Below are 16,883 nucleotides of genomic sequence, written 5' to 3' on the forward strand. Positions count from 1 at the left end.
AAACCTGGCACTCCGCCCCTCCTCTCCGGGCCCCAGTCCTTCACCGAAGAAAGGGACCTTTCGGCCCCGTTAGCGAGGAGCGAGGTGCAGAGCTAAGGGGCCGGAGGCCACTCGGCGTCTGGGTTTTAGTCAGGCAGTGCGCCAGGCGCCTGGTCGCCAGGCTACGGGAGGAAAAGTCCTCCGGTTGGCCGCACCCGTTAGAAGCGCTCTTACTGCTGTCCTCTTCAACTCAACATGGTGGCCTGCCGGGCAATTGGCATCCTCAGCCGCTTCTCTGCCTTCAGGATCCTCCGCTCCCGAGGTGAGGCCTGGCCGAGGGCATCCCAGACCTCCGGGCAGAACTCCTGCGGGGACTGGGTTGGCCCCGGAGCCGCGTCTCCCTTTCGCTGTCGCCTGCCCCAGCCCAGAGACCCAGCCCTCTGTGGGGAATACTGCCCTGGGACCCCGTTTCCTGTGACCTTGTGAAGGGACTGTCACTTACCCTCTCACGACTCCTGCTGCGATTTCAGGCTCCCTAACTCCCAAACTTTCTGAGTATGGTGCCACTAGTTCTGTCACCTTTCCGCGGGTCTCCTGCGTCGCACTTCTGGGCTCACGCCCCTCATATTTTCTTGATCCGGAGTTCCAGAAGAATCGGGATCCATTCTGTCGCATCTTTGTGGCTCCACAGCACCTTGCGCCGCGACAAGAGCTATCTTAAAACCTTGGATGGGATTAATCAGCCTTGCAGATCACTGCCCCTCCCTGCTCGGTTCCCTCAAAACCATTTTTGTGCTTGCTACCCCATTCAAGTAGGGAGCTCGACTCCTGCAGTTTCAGTAATGCCAGTGTGAACGTATAGTATTTTGAATTTCAACGGGAAGTTCTGCAACTTACTGGAAGACACACTTTAAAAATACACTAATACCTCTACCTTAAGGAATAAAATGTTAGATGGTTTTGAGAACGATTTCTAATCTGATGATTCCCAGTCAACCTCTGTTAGCTAGTGTTTTTCCTTTTCAAACTGGCAGTGAAAGGGCTAAAGTAGGTGGTTGTAGGAAACCTTGCATTTTCCTTCCATCCCAAATCTGTAAAGTCAAATGTGAACGACATTTTATTGCATGTTGTGTTTAATAATTTACTTAATTAGAAATTTTAACTTTTAATTTAATTTGTAATATGAATTACCTCTCCTCCTCCGGAACCTCTGAAGTAGTATGCTTTTTTTAGCCACGTAGCTGAAATCTCTTTACTGTAAGGGGATTATTTTTCTGCCTCCTTTTTTCAACTGCTGTTTTTAGTCTCCACAAAACTGTCGCATATATGTGCCAATTATAACATAAGCACATTATAGAACTTTGAAATGCTGAAAGGATTGAGGAAAGGGATGAAAAAAAAAGATCACCCATTGTCTTACTACTCATATGCTTACCTACAGTTAGCCTTCGGTTATATTTCCTTACAGGTTTGGTGGTTTTTTCCCCTATTTTCACAACACTTTTGAAAAGTCACATGTATAATTTTTATCTTACCCCTGTATTGGTTTGAAGGTATTTCTTATGGATTGGCAGCTGATGTCACTTGGAAGTGGTAGCCAGGGCACGTGATTCTAGTCACTAACTAGCTGTGTGACTTTGGACAAATGCCTTAAACTAAATGTAGGCTTTATTTTCCTCATCTGCAAAATGAATGATTGAGATGATAGATTTCCTTTGCATGAGAAGTAGCATGACAGAGCAATTAAACCCATTGTTTGGGCCGGGTGCGGTGGCTCACGCCTGTAATCCCTGGGAGGCTGAGGCGGGCAAATCATCAGGTCAGGAGATCCAGACCATCCTGGCCAACACGGTGAAACCCCGTCTCTACTAAAAATACAAAAAATTAGCTGGGCGAGGTGGCGGGCGCCTGTCGTTTGGAGTCTGACTTCTGGGTTTGGACCTAGCTCTGCCTTTTACCCTCTGGTGACCTTGGGCAATTAATTTCTGTGTGTGTTTTCTCATTTGTAAAATGGGGAATAATACCACCTTGTGCGATGGAAAGGAGTTATTTTAGATACCAGGCAGTTTTTCATGGAGTAAGCACTCAGTAAATATTATTAACTACAGCCTGGAAGAAATACGGTTGTATATGTCTGAGAATTTTTAAAAGTAATTTTTACATCTTGTATGTGTAATAAAAAGCTACCAACCTAATTTTTCTGTTTTTCTGTATAGAAATATATAGACACATAAATATATATTTTGCATTGTGTTTTCACCAGTAAGAAAGTGTCACTCATTGTAGTTACTGGTCCATTAATAGCAGTTTATAAATTTTGAAAAAAGTCTAGAAAGTGAATTTAAAATGACCTGCACCCTTATATTACTATTTAGACTCAATAGATCCTTCACACTAAAAGTTTGTGCAAGGCTTTGCCAAACATTTAATGAGATTATGACGTTTGCTGGTGGATGATAAAATTCTCTTGAAATGGGGCCAGGCGGGTGGCTCATGCCTATAATCCCAGTATATTGGGAGGCTAAGGTAGACCGATCACTTGAGGTCAGGAGATCGAGACCAGCCTGGCCCACATGGTGAAACCCCATCTCTACCAAAAAATACCAAAATTGGCCAGGCGTGTTGGTGCGCGCCTGTAATCCCAGCTACTCAGGAAGCTGAGGTGGGAGAATCGCTTGAACCTGGGAGGTGGAAGTTGTAGTGAGCCAAGATCACACCTGGGAGACAGAGTAAGACCATATCTCTCAAAAAAAACAAAAAAAAATTCTCTTGAAGGAGACTTGTAATTCTTGAAATTTTAAAGCATACTTTCTCTACAAGTGCTATAATTCTGAATGTGAATATCAAATGAAAATCACTTCTTGACCAAAATGTTGTCTTAATTCCCACTCTTATCCTAGATCTAAATTCCTAATTATGTAAGTAGTAAAATAATTTCACAGGAGATGAATTTAGAGGCAAATACCTTAATAGATGGTGGGGTTTTTTTTTTTATTTTTATTTATTTATTTTTTTGAGACCGAGTCTCACTGTGTCACCCAGCCTGGAGTACAATGGTGCGAACTTGGCTCTCTGCAACCTCCGCCTCCTGGGTTCAAGTGATTCTCATGTCTCAGCCTCCAGAGAAGTTGGGGTTACAGGTGCCTGCCACCATGCCCAGCTGACTTTGTGTGTGTGTGTGTGTGTGTGTGTGTGTGTGTGTGTGTTTAGTAGAGACAGGGCTTCTCTATGTTGGCCAGGCTGGTCTCTAACTCCCGACCTCAGGTGATCCACCCACCTCAGCCTCCCAGAGTGCTGGAATTACAAGCGTGAGCCACCCCGCCCAGCTGTAGATCGTGTATTTTTAAATTTGATTCTCACTTCCTTAAATCTCATCCCTTCTTCCAGCGTTGAATCTTGAGAAAAGCTGTTGATTGTTACAACCAAAGTAATGTTTTCATATTTGAAATTTGTATTAGCATAATCCAGCTCTCTCCGCTGACTGTAGTCTTACGAGGTTTTGTAGGTATTCTTGAGTTACATTACAGAGATGATTAAAAAGTAGGGCAAAGGTTTCTGTGTACTTTGCTGGCACAGTAGATGTAGGCTAAAGTTCACTCCGCTGCCATAGGGTAAGCTCTGCAATTAGGTAGTAAGTAAGGCTAGATTCCAAAAGCAAATCTACCTTGTAATCTGACTTGATTTAGTTGACTCTGGCTTGGAATTTTTTCTAAGTATGTTTGTGTATGTACTGGTTTTCTGTTTGTTTTTTGTCTTGATCTTGGAGAGGTTTTGTATATGAGTGTGTGGGCAGCATAGGTAGATTAGTAGATAGGAGTTAAAATGGTTTAAACTGTTGGCTAATGACCAGTAACCTGTCGTCTCAAATATTTGCTCTTTAAAACTGCAACCCAGTGGGGCACATGGCACATGCTTGTAGTCCCAGCTACTCTGGAAGATTACTTGAGCCCAGGAATTCAAGACCAACCTGGGCAACGTAGGGAGACCTCATCTCAAAGAAAAAAGAAATTTTTTGAAACATTGCAACCCATGCTCACTCTATTTCCTTTTTTTGCTTAGGTGCTTATTTTCTAACATATTTGTGTTTCTCGGTTTTTCCCTCCCAACCTGCATTCCCAATCAGTTCATTCCCACTCTAATCCACTTTACCCTGTTTTGCTAGAATTACCTATTCCCTGCCTCCCTTCCCACTGGAATTTCTACTTTGCAGGAAAGCTTTTTCTATGCCAGTCCTATTTTCACTTTTATCTTCACTGAGTAGGAACTGATTCTGCCCAGATATCATATCCCCTGCTGACCTGGAATGTAAGCTCCACCAAGACATGGATTTTTGTCTTTTTTGTTCACCGTGAGTGCCTTGCTGAACTCCAAGTGCCTAGAACAATGAATGGCACATGGAGGTCACAATATATATTTTTTATTGAATGAATAACAGATTATGCTGGAAGAGATTACAATGTGGTTGGCAAAACACCTGCTACAGTGCAGCAGTTAGAGGACAAAACAGTAAATAATAAAATAAAAATGCAGGCAAGGAAAGCAAAGATCACTGTAGACAGAATCCGAAGATGAGGTTTTGTGGAAAAGATTGGAGTCATGATGCAAATATAAAGAAGGAAGCGTGGTAAATATAGATGACACAGATTTCAAATGATGGAAAAGCAAAGCAGGAAACATACTATTAGTCAAGTAGAGGCACTGGAGATTGAGGAGATGGCTGGCTTCTCCTATCGTAAAACACTGAAGTTCACTTGTAAGAGACTTGTCGTGGCCACACAGCTAGTAAATAAACCTGATGGTTGAACACGAGTCCTTTGCCTTTGCACTAAGAGGGCTGGCTGGCTTGAATTGCTTAAAGAAGAAATGCAGGCAGAACCTGAAATCACCCCATTCTGCTTCTGGTGCTAACCACAGTTTTCTTTCTTTTCTTTTCTCTTTTCTTTTCTTTTCTTTTCTTTTCTTCTTTCTGTCACCTTGCCTTTCCAACCAGTATAAAGCTGCTATTTTTTGTGCCTTCTCTTCCCTTTCTATAAGGAACTGGGGGATAAAGAGAAAACACGGAGGCAGCAAAAGCCTTGGGTATCTATTGATGGTCCTCCCCTATTCCACTCCACCTTCACTGGGTTCTCCTGTCAGTAGTTCCCATGTGCCCATTTGTTTGCTGTATACTTCAGCGTCACCTTTTTAAAAATACAGATTCTGAGGCCCAACTTCCTAAAAGTCTGATTATGTTGGTCCTAGACTGGGACCTAGGAATTTTGAGTATATCTGGACCTCCCCGTTGATTCTAATGCCCAGCATATTTCTAGAATCACTTTCTCAATACTGCTGAGGGAATCCCAGTTCAGTTGGATATATTCTTGTGTAGTCTTTTGGGCTCTACTTTAGTAGGCAGGCCATCCTCAACTTGGAAATGGGTATAGTTCTAAGGTTTGTTTCTAAGTCATGTAGAATGTGTTTTTGGTAGAAATGATATTTAAAATTTTATTTAGAATATCCACTAGGATATAAAATGACCAAAATGGTCTGATTTTACTGTTCATTGCCCTGAATTATCATTACAGGTAGGGCAAAGTCTTGGACTCTTGTTTGACGTCTCCCAAAGTCTGAACCAGATGAAGGAAAAGGATTTGGTGAATGAGAGAATAGGTACAGAGAAAGGCAAGTGATCACAAACTGATGAAAAGATAGAGCCACCAAAAGATTGCCAAGAATTTTAATTTTTTTTTTTTTTCCTTTGAGATGGAGTCTCGCTCTTTTGCCCAGGCTGGAGTACAGTGGCACAACCTCAGCTCCCTGCAACCTCCACCTCCTGGGTTCAAGCAGTTCTCCTGCCTCAGCCTCCTGAGTAGCTGGGATTACAAGCATGTGCCATCATGCCCAGCTAATTTTTGTATTTTTAGTAGAGAGAGGGTTTCACCATGCTGGTCAGGCTGGTCTCGAACTTCTGACCTCAGGTGATCCATCACCTTGGTCTCCCAAAGTGCTAGGATTATAAACGTGAGCCACCGCGCCCGGCCAAGAATTTTAACTTTTTTTTTCTTTTTGTGTTTTTGAAATGAAGTCTCGCCCTCTGAAGCTGGAGTGCAGTGGTGCGATCTAGGCTCACTGCAACCTCTGCCTCACGAGTTCAAGCCATCCTCCCATCTCAGCCTCCTGAGTAGCTGGGATTACAGGTGTGCACCACCACACCCAGCTAATTTTTGTATTTTTGGTAGAGACGGGGTTTCACCGTGTTGGCCAGGCTAGTCTTGAACTCCTGACCTCAGGTGATCCACCCGCCTTGGTCTCCCAAAGTGCTGGGATTACAGGCATGAGCCACCACGCCCAGCCAAGAATTTTAACTTTTTTTTTATAGCACTTCTAAATCAGGCAGGCACTCCCCACACTCCTAAATTATATTTGTGGATTCCAAAGCCATATAGTCACTAATGTAGCACAAATGCTGTATATTTTTATGAAAACCAAAAACAAAAAAGTTTTAGTATGAATAATTAAGAATTAAATGACTAATACCTGGGAAAAGCTAGTGTAATTAGAGGAGATGCATGAAGGAACCTTTGGATATTGTTAAAGCACTAGTTCTTTTTTAGATAGTACTGTAAGACTTAAGCCTTTTCCTGAATGCAAGTGTTTCCATGTGTATTGCTGCTAATCTGTTAAGGGGTAGTTTGTTTTTGTTTTTAGAACCAAAGAAAGAGAAAACTTTTTCCTAAGATAACTGGGCAAGATTTGGAAGATGTGGGCAGGGAGAAGGAATAAGGAGTTAAAGAGGTGCATAGGAGAAATGTTTGAGGTGAACCATGACTGAAAGACAAGGGAAGAAAAAGGGTGTTTTGAAGAAGATTGGAAGTTGTTTGGAAGTTCTTGGGTATCTATTGATGGTCCTCCCCTATTCCACTCCACCTTCACTGGGTTCTCCTGTCAGTAGTTCCCATGTGCCCATTTGTTTGCTGTATACTTCAGCGTCACCTTTTTAAAAATACAGATTCTGAGGCCCAACTTCCTAAAAGTCTGATTATGTTGGTCCTAGACTGGGACCTAGGAATTTTGAGTATATCCAAGATTGGAAGATTGGATGTTGACCCTGGGCTGCCTCCATAACAGCTTGGTTATCACCTAAAGCAAGATGTTTGGATGAGAGCAGGACCGAGGCAAGCCTTTAATGGTGAAATAGAGGTAGAGTCATGTCCAAAACAAAGTTAGAGTGTTTGCCTAGAATTCCCCAATGTTCCTTACCTTCTATCTAGAGTCCAGATTGAAAGAACTTCCACTGGAGTTTCTCTTGTAGTGGTTTGTGCTCAAAAGGTCGTATCATCATCATCATCTTGTCATCATGCTGGAGAGCCTAAACTAGTGAAGTGATTAGGAAAGACAGTAGTTGGTCTTTGTTATCCAAGGAGTAAGATTATTCTTGTGGCATCCAGTGTAGACCTTTTCAATTAGAAATACTTAAAATAGCAAAGTGTGACATGAAGTGTTTCATTTATGGTAGCTACCGTTGCTATTTGATTTTACTTTTGATAATGCTGCAAAGTCCATCTCTCCAAAAAATTGAAAGGGGATGTGCCTGGAAAACATAGTTGGGATATATTTGGAATACATTAGGAGCTGACATTATGGATTGCTTTGTAGGTTACTTATTGCTTAGTGTATTAGTTTCCTATTGCTGCTGTAACAAATTACCACAGAGTTAGAGTCTGAAATGATAAAAGTATATTACAGTTATGAAGGTCAGAAGTCTGAAATGGGTTTCACTTGGGTAAAATCAAAGGTAATGGCAGGGCTATGTTCATTCCAGATGCTTTAGGGGGAAATCCGTTACCTTACTTTTTCCAGCTTCCAGAAGCTGCCTGAATTATTTGACTTGTTACCTGCTTCAGCATGCGGCCAAGTCATTCTTACATTGCTATCTCTTTGGTTCTCTTTGCTTCCCTCTTCCCTTTTGTGATTACACTGGGCTCACCTGGATAATCCATGATAAACTTTCTTTATTAAGGCCAACTGATTAGCAACCTTAATCCCCCTTTGCCATGTAACCTAACATATTCACAGGTTCTGGGGATGTAGATCCCTTTATGGGGGCCAATCTTCCTCTTTTAGTATCTGAATAATCATCTGACCTAACAATTGAAATGGAAAAAATATATGACAGTAGTCATATGGCCTAGAATACATTGTACAGATTTGGGGTTGTTGTTGTTGTTGTTATTGTAAATTACCGCTTTGTTATATATAAAAGGTACTACAGAAATTGTTTTGCAAACTAATTTTGAAATATCTTTTCTTATAGGTTATATATGCCGCAATTTTACAGGATCTTCTGCTTTGCTGAGTAAGTTTAATTTCTTTTTAATCTATATGCTTACGTTGCTTTTTGGGTTTATGTTGCAATAAATATGTTTACAAATAAATTTTTCTTTTCTTTTTAGCCAGAACCCATATTAACTATGGAGTCAAAGGGGATGTGGCAGTTGTTCGAATTAACTCTCCCAATTCAAAGGTATCTCATTTAATTTGCAGTTTTTTTCTACTAACCACATTATGAATCTAGTCCTGAATGGAAAAGCTGTATCCCATATTTCCCCAAATCTACCAATCTGGCAGTAATCTTACGTGAATTTACAGTTTCGATAGTTATGTTAAACTTTGACAGATTGCCAAGGAAGCCAGTTTTCTAAAGCAGAGGTTCTTGCATAAGAATTCCTCTTGTTGACCTTAGGTGCCAGATTAACATCAAGGATTAGCAAGACTAGCCTTCTGGTTATAGTGTAGAATGAGGAGGTGACTTATTAGAGAAGAACCAGAGTACAAGCTTTGTTTATAAGACTCAAAATTTGCCTACCCGTCTTAATTATGAGGTTATTAATCCATTTTCTTCATTACCTGCCTGACGTAAGTCACTATTCATAGTAAGTTGGCTGGGTGAAATGTAGATGCTTGACTCTTAAGCTTCCTGAGGGATCTGAATGACTCAGTGCAATTCACATATTGGAAAGCAAATTCTGTTCAAATTGAAACTTCATTTGTTTTTGGCAGCTTTAACAAAGTGTGTAACAGTAATCCATTCTTTTGCCAAGAAGAGCTCTATTGTGAGAGTCCATGCTTTTCCCCCATCTAAATTTGGTGTATTCTTACTTTAAAAATCTTGTAGCCAGGCCGGGCTCTGTGGTTCACACCTACAGTCCCGACACTGGATGGCCGAGGCAGAAGGATCACTTCAGCCCAGGAGTTTGAGACTACCCTGGGCAACATAGCAAGACCTTGTCTCTATAAAAAGTGAAAAATAGTTGGGTATGGTGATGTTCACCTGTAGCGTGAGCTACTCTGGAGGCTGAGGCGGAAAGATCACTTACGCCTAGGAGTTCAAGGTTACAGGGAGCTATGATTACACCACTGCACTCCAGCCTGGGCGACAGAGCAAGACCTTGTCTCTGTAAAAAACAATAACAAACTTGTAGCCAGAGGCTTAGATGTAATAAGACCTAGATGGAAGCAGTTGACAACTATCACAAATTAAGGAAAGTAAGAGCCATTCCCCTTTATTAGAGTAAATTTTAGCACCCACTAACCAATGATTCAAGCTTAAGATATTTTTTCAGAATTTTCTTAGGTTGGACATTTTTCCTGAACACAAAAGTAATATATGTCAATGGTAGAAAATTTTTTGACTGTAAAAAATTATAAAGAAGAAAATAATAACCATTCATAATTCAAACCCAAAGATAACCACATTTTTTTCTTGGTTATCTTCCATGGGATAATCACATTTAATTCAGTTTCAATGAATAATATTTACAAAGCTTAGATCATACTATATGGGTTTTTTTGAAGATAGAGTCTCATTCTGTTTCCTAGGCTGGAATGCAGTGGCACAGTCACAGCTCAGTGCAGCTTCAGCCTCCCCAGGCTCAGGTGATCCTCCCACCTAAGCCTCCTGAGTAGCTGGGACTATAGGCGTGTGCTGCCAGGCCCGGCTAATTTTTGTATTTTCTGTAGAGGCAGGGTTCCATTATGTTGCCCGGGCTGGTCTCTAACTCCTGAGCTCAAGTGATCTGCCCGCCTTGGCCTCCCAAAGTGCAGGGATTGTAGGGATGAGCCACCATACCTGGCCTATATATCTCATTTGTATTTCATATTTTTCTTAACATTATACATATTTTTTCCATGCCAATAAATGTTTGTAGACCTATTTGTTTGTAGCCTACAAATGATTCAAACTCTGAGGATGACCCTGAGTTCCTCCTTCGAGGAGACCTATTTTTAAAGGAAGGGGTGCTTGTAGTGGGCCAAAGTTGCCTAAATAGAAAGCTACTGACTTGCTGGGAGAATAGTATTTCTTATTCTCTTCTAACAGTATATTTCTACTGGATAAGTATATTTATTATAATCAAAATAGCATTTGATGGTTGTATGTACATCCGGTGCTTCAAATTTAAACCCTTACTTGTATATATTTCCCTTTGGCAGGTAAATACACTAAGTAAAGAGCTGCATTCAGAATTCACAGAAGTTATGAATGAAATCTGGGCTAGTGATCAAATCAGAAGTGCCGTCCTTATCTCATCAAAGCCAGGCTGCTTTATTGCAGGTGCTGATATCAAGTAAGTTTTAGGAAACTTGAAGTCACCTTGTATCTTGGTTAATAGTGTGTTTCTTAGGCCTAATAATTTCTCCTTTTAAAAGAAGGTAGAAGTTTTGGGCACAGTGACACAGGCCTGTAAAATTGAAAATGTACGTATCAGGCTGGGTGTGGTGGTTCTTGCCTGTAATCCCAGCACTTTGGGAGCCCAAGGCAGGCAGATCACATAAGGCCAAGAGCTCAAGACCAACCTGGCCAACATGGTGAAACCCTGTCTCCACTAAAAGTACAAAAATTAGGCGTGGTGGCACACTCTTGTAATCTTAGCTACTCAGGAGGCTGTGGCACAAGAATCCCTTGAATGTGGGAGGCAGAGGTTGCAGTGAGCCAAGATCGCACCACTGCACTCCAGCCTGGGTGACAAAGTGAGACTGTCTTAAAAAAAAATTTTTTTTAAAGTATATGTATATATGTACATATATATATACACACACACGGACACACACATATATATACACACACATCACGTGATCTAGAGAAATCTCATTCCTTGTTTATAAGAACCAGTGTATAAGGATGTTTGGTCCGTATAGTGTAAAATAATGAAGAATTTAAAACCAAATATCAGTCAGGAAAATGGATAAGTAAAATGTGGACTATTCGCACAGTAGAATACTACAAAACAGGTAAAAGGAATTAACTAGATCCACAATATGATGTTAGAACTCAAAAAGTAAGGTTAAGTTAAAAGAAAAGTAAATTGCAGAATGTTTCATACAGTATATAGTTTCTATAAATGTTTTAAAACCAAATATGGAGTAATTCTTGATACTATTTATGGACACAGTCATAATTGGTCTGGAAGGAGACGCTACAAACATGAAGATGGCTGCTTCGGGGAAATGAAGTGGGTGTAGGACTTGAAATTGTCAAAGGCAACTTTACAGATGCAGCTAGTATTTTCTTTTCCTCTGCTAAATGGTGGAATGCGTGCTTTCATTAACTTATTTACAATTGTTTACACATACATAAAGAGGGGAAACAACAAGACACACTGATGTACCTGGCAGTAGCTACCTATATCCAGAGGAAAATACTTGTAGCTTCTTTAAGGCCAGCTGAGCAACTCTCAGTGTACAAAATTACAGAATATATTAGTTGTCCTTGGTCAAAAGTACAAAATCCATGTCCTAAATGTGTTCACAAAGTAGCAAATGAAACAAACAAAGTAAAGGACATTGAGTGGAACATCATTGCACCTGATCATTTTTATTTACTTATCTATTTTTGAGATGGAGTCTCCCTCTGCTGGCCAGGCTGGAATACAGTGGTGCGATCTCCGCCCACTGCAACCTCTACCTTCCGGGTTCCAGTGATTCTCTTGCCTCAGCCTCCTGAGTAGCTGGGATTACAGGAATGCACCACCAAGCCCAGCTAATTTTTGTATTTTTAGTAGAGACTCAGTTTCACGATGTTGACCAGGCTGGTCTCGAACTCCTGACCTCAGGTGATCCACCTGCCTTGGCCTCCCAAAGTGCTGGGATTACAGGCATGAGCCACCATGCCTGGCCTACCTGGTCATTTTTAATCATTAAGGGGATCTGTTAAAATGTTTCAGATTTCTCTAAACAACTTGGAAGCTTTTCTTTTGCTGTCATTTTTATTGCTGTTTAACTACCTGATAGTAAAATGTTTAATCTGATAGTGAAGTAATTTACCAAAGATGATTTTCCCTTGTACCAAGCTTTGTCATTTAGTGATTTATTACAGAAGTAAAAACAAATTATACAACACATTCATGTTTTCTGGATCCAGAAATTTTTTTTTGAGACGGAGTCTTGCTCTGTCGCCCAGGCTGGAGTGCTGTGGTGTGATCTCGGCTCACTGCAAGCTCCGCCTCCTGGATTTACCGCATTCTCCTGCCTCAGCCTCCCAAGTAGCTGGGACTACAGGCACCCGCCACTACGCCTGGCTAATTTTTTGTGTTTTTATTAGAGACGGGGTTTCACAGTGTTAGCCAGGATGGTCTCATGGATCTAGAAATTTAACACTCTATAGAGAGATGATGTTGCTGCTGTTGTGCTATTTGAAGCAAAATCATTCTTTTTTTTTTTTTTTGAGATGGAGTCTCGCTCTATTACCCAGGCTGGAGTGCAGTGGCATGATCTCAGCTCACTGCAACCTCCGCCTCCCGGGTTCACGCCATTCTCCTGCCTCAGCCTCCCGAGTAGCTGGGACTACCGGCGCCCACTACCACGCCCGGCTAATTTTTTTTTTTTTTTTTTGGATTTTTATTAGAGGCAGGGTTTCACCATGTTAGCCAGGATGGTCTCAATCTCCTGACCTCGTAATCCGCCCACCTCGGCCTCCCAAAGTGCTGGGATTACAGGCGTGAGCTACCGTGCCCGGCCCTGCAAAATCATTCTTAACCTTCTGAGTATTTGAAGATTCATTACCAAATATTGATGCATTATAGGATAAGTGTATAGTGAATAAGTATTGAACCAAATAAGTTATAGTTTTATCTTTTTTTCTGTTCTCTACTTTTGTGGATAATGCAGCATGTTATCCGCTTGCAAGACCCTTCAAGAAGTAACACAGCTCTCACAAGAAGCACAGAGAATATTAGAGAAACTTGAAAAGTCCCCAAAGCCTGTTGTGGCTGCCATCAATGGATCCTGCCTGGGAGGAGGACTTGAGGTATAGATATTCTAAAGTTATTGAGACACTGTCCAACTCATTGGTGGCATTCATCAGCTATAAACTCTTAGGCTACTGCTTTGCCTGGAAAAAGTTTCTGAAGGAGAATCAGCTTTGTTTTTTGTTTTGAGATGGAATTTTGCTCTTGTCTCCCAGGCTGGAGTGCAATGACACCATCTTAGCTCACTGCAACCTCTGCCTCTCGGCTTCAAACAATTCTCCTGCCTCAGCCTCCCCAGTAGCTGGGATTACAGGTGTGCATCACCATGGCCAGCTAATTTTTGTATTTTTAGTAGAGATGGAGTTTCACCATGTTGGCCAGGCTGGTCTCAAACTCCTGACCTCAGGTGATCCACCTGCCTCGGCCTCCCAAAGTGCTGGGATTATAGGTGTGAGCCACCGTGCTTGGCTAGCTTTGTTTTTAGTTATCAAACTTCTGGATAGGTTTTAATCCTTAATCCACATGACACAGAGCAAGTGGCACAGAGCAGGTAAACGAAGGTGTGATGTTTTCATTTGAACTGCATCTCTAATGTCCTTTTGAATTCTAAAAATCTGGTTCAAGTTTGCAGGGCAAAGATTCAGAAGTGTGATCTATGCTCTTAAGCTACTTAAGTCTGGTTGAGACACACAAAGCATAATATAAGTGCTTTGTCAGTAGTAAATTTGGTAAATAATAGAAGACTTGAGAGAAGAGATGCTTACTAGACCCAAACATGTAGGAAAAAAAAGAAGGGGAAAAGAAAACATTGATTGAGCACTTTTCACACGCTGAACTCTGTGCCAGACACTTTCACATATGCAGTCATTTACGACATAACGTTTCAATGACCAATTGCATATACAACAGTGGTTCTATAAGACTGTAACACTGCGTTTTTCTATACCTTTTCTGATAAGCATTTCTTTATAGAAATGCTTATCACTGTGCCACAGTTGCCTACAGTATTCAGTACAGTCACATGCTGTCCAGGTTTGTAGCCCCTTAGGACAGGGGTCCCCAATCCCCAGGACATAGCCTGTTAGGAACTGGGCCCCACAGCAGGAGGTGAGCAGTGGGCGAGTGAACATTACTACCTGAGTTCCACCTCCTGTCATATCAGTAGTAGCATTAGATTCTCATAAGAGCAGGAACCCTGTTGTGAACTGCACATGAGAGGGATCCAGGTTGCACACTCCATTGGCCTCTAATGCCTGATGATTTGAAGTGGAACAGTTTCATCCTGAAACCTCTCCCTCCCACCCCACCCCCAGTTCTTGGAAAAAATTATCTTCCGAGAAACCAGTCCCTGATGTCAAAAAGGTTGGGTACCACTGGACTAGGAGCAACAGGCTATCCCATATAGCCTAGATGTGTAGCAGGCTCTGTCATTTGGGTTTGTGTAAGTACACTCTACGATGTTCACACAACAACAAAATTGCCTAATGACAGGTTTCTCAGAACATATCCCCCTCATTATGTGACACATGACTATATTAATTAAGAAAACCTGTGCCTGGCCCTAAACTATAAGCAGAATTTGATTAACCAGAATATGGAGGGCAAAACAATTCCACACATGGTATGGTGTGAGCAAAGGCAAAAGCAAAGCCAACTAGGACACCATAAGTAGATGTGCTTGATTGGAGAGTCCGGGGCTTTTTAACCTGGAGTCCATATAAAATTGTGTGTGCATTTTTCTCTTGAGAGCTTCTCTAGCTTTCAGTAGATTTTTCAGGAGATCTACAGCCCAAAAAGAGGTTAGTAAATTAGAGGAAAAGTGTGAAAAAAAGGCTAAAAAGGTAAATTCTAGAAATTATTAAATGCCAGCCTAAGGAATTTCAGTTTTTTCTGTGAGCACATTCCTGCTTTATAAGTAATCTTTAGACCCTTATCGATCTTAAGTTGCTACTAAGTCACATTTTCTAACATTCTAATTTTCTTTCATTTGTTCAAAGCTTGCCATTTCATGCCAATACAGAATAGCAACAAAAGACAGAAAAACAGTATTAGGTGTCCCTGAAGTCTTGCTGGGGGCCTTACCAGGAGCAGGAGGCACACAAAGGCTGCCCAAAATGGTGAGTCTAACATCCCCTTTGTGAACCTATATGCCCTCTTTAGATCTGTTTTCGTATATAAAATGAATAATATGGGCATTCATTGTAGAATTAAAAAACCAAATAAAATATGAGTGTACAGGATCAATGACAGACTTTTATTCCTGGTCTTATTTTTTCAATCCCACAGAATTTTTTTTTCTTTTTTCTTTTTTTTTCTTTTTTTTTGAGACAAAGTCTCGCTCTGTAGCTCAGGCTAGAGTGCAGTGGTGCGATCTCAGCTCGCTGCAACCTTCTCCTCGCGGGTTCAAGCAATTCTCCTGCCTCAGCCTCCCGAATAGCTGGAATTACAGGCACGCGCCACTGCACCCAGCTAATTTTTTAGTAGAGACGGGGTTTCACCATGTTGGCCAGGCTGGTCTTGAACTCGTGACCTCAGGTAATCCTCCCGCCTTGGCCTCCCAAAGTGCTGGGATTACAGATGTGAGCCACCACACCTGGCCTAATTCCACAGAATTATTGATCAAGGTCCTTTGTTAGTCTCTGAGGAAGGATAAAGATAACTAAGATGCATGTCTTGCTTTTCTGGAGCTTACGGTTTAATTGGTTCATTTTCCATATAGTACCATCTTAACAGTTTTTCAAAACCATGTCATATTAATATTTCATAATAAATATAAGAGACAGACCTTTTCCTTCATTATCTGATTTGGATGTTCTTATTGCTGTGTCCTATGGAACCAAAGAAGCTCAGCAGGTTTTGAATTCCAAGGAGAAGGGAAGGACAGTCAGACCTGGATGCTACAGAGCAGTCTTAATGTCAACTCAAGGGCCCACTGAACCTCGTAGCTTCTGGCACTCTAGATTCCTCAGTGAAAACAAGGCTCAACAGACATACTTTTTGCAGGGAAGTTGATCTCAGTTGAGCACAAAAGAAAACAAGGTTTATGGTGGTAATTTTCTAATAATAATAATGTGCTTTCCTTCATAGGAATGTCAAAAGGATTTATTGAAAGAATGAATATGCATATATGTGTATCAAAAATATTTGTTGAGTTTCTTTCTCCTTTTTTTTCTTGAACTATAGCTGGTATTTGAATGTTACTAGAAGCCATTCTTCTAATATCATATAAGCAGCCCTAGCTGAGTTCTATTTTTGTTAAGCTTAAAATTCTTTTTAAAGACTTTGTCAAAACGATCAGGTTTCTCAGAGTCTTTGCTGTTTTCAATATGATTTATTTTATCTTATTTTATTTTATTTTATATTTTATTTTATTTTATTTTATTTTTGGAACAGAGTCACTCTGTTGCTCAGGCTGGAGTGCAGTGGCGTGATCTTGGCTCACTGCAACATCCGCGTCCTGGATGCAAGCAATTCTTGTGCCTCAGCCTCCCGAGTAGCTGGAATGACAGGTGTGCCCCACCACGCCCAGCTAATTTTTTGTATTTTTAGTAAAGATAGGGTTTCACCATGTCAGGCCAGGCTGGTCTTGAACTCCTGACCTCAGGTGATCCACCTGCCTTGGCCTCCCAAAGTGCTGGGATTACAGGTGTAAGCCACTGTGCCCGGCCAGAATTTTAAATA

The 16,883-nt window shown here is 41.2% G+C and overlaps 3 protein-coding genes across 5 annotated transcripts in view; 1 reads left to right on the forward strand and 2 right to left on the reverse strand.

The window, feature by feature from the left end:
• HADHB (hydroxyacyl-CoA dehydrogenase trifunctional multienzyme complex subunit beta) overlaps window positions 1-671 on the reverse strand; it is a 57,144-nt gene extending 56,473 nt beyond the window's left edge. For both annotated transcript variants that reach the window (XM_045369644.3, XM_065527296.2), the window contains exon 1: window positions 482-671. The gene's annotated coding sequence lies outside the window, so the exon portion shown is untranslated. The remainder of the gene's footprint in view (window positions 1-481) is intronic.
• The window catches only part of HADHA (hydroxyacyl-CoA dehydrogenase trifunctional multienzyme complex subunit alpha), a 57,911-nt gene continuing 41,227 nt past the window's right edge, over window positions 200-16,883 (forward strand). Inside the window, exons 1-6 of the mRNA XM_005576349.4 lie at window positions 200-301; window positions 8,273-8,314; window positions 8,412-8,482; window positions 10,450-10,583; window positions 13,123-13,261; window positions 15,200-15,319. Of these exons, the coding sequence (XP_005576406.1) occupies window positions 235-301; window positions 8,273-8,314; window positions 8,412-8,482; window positions 10,450-10,583; window positions 13,123-13,261; window positions 15,200-15,319 (573 nt within the window). The 5' untranslated portion in view covers window positions 200-234. The remainder of the gene's footprint in view (window positions 302-8,272; window positions 8,315-8,411; window positions 8,483-10,449; window positions 10,584-13,122; window positions 13,262-15,199; window positions 15,320-16,883) is intronic.
• GAREM2 (GRB2 associated regulator of MAPK1 subtype 2) overlaps window positions 544-16,883 on the reverse strand; it is a 75,323-nt gene continuing 58,983 nt past the window's right edge. Inside the window, exons 6-7 of one of the 2 annotated variants that reach the window (XR_012422589.1) lie at window positions 7,219-7,327; window positions 544-673 (exon numbers count right to left, since the gene is read on the reverse strand). Coding sequence is in view for 1 of the 2 variants with exons in the window: in XM_074012177.1 (XP_073868278.1) it covers window positions 7,314-7,332 (19 nt within the window). In the remaining variant the exon portion in view is untranslated. Of the gene's footprint in view, window positions 674-7,218; window positions 7,333-16,883 lie in introns of those variants that run through there. The other variant, XM_074012177.1, reaches the window with a different exon arrangement.

This window comes from Macaca fascicularis, chromosome 13, assembly GCF_037993035.2.
Source record: "Macaca fascicularis isolate 582-1 chromosome 13, T2T-MFA8v1.1".
Classification (NCBI taxonomy): Eukaryota; Metazoa; Chordata; class Mammalia; order Primates; family Cercopithecidae; genus Macaca; species Macaca fascicularis.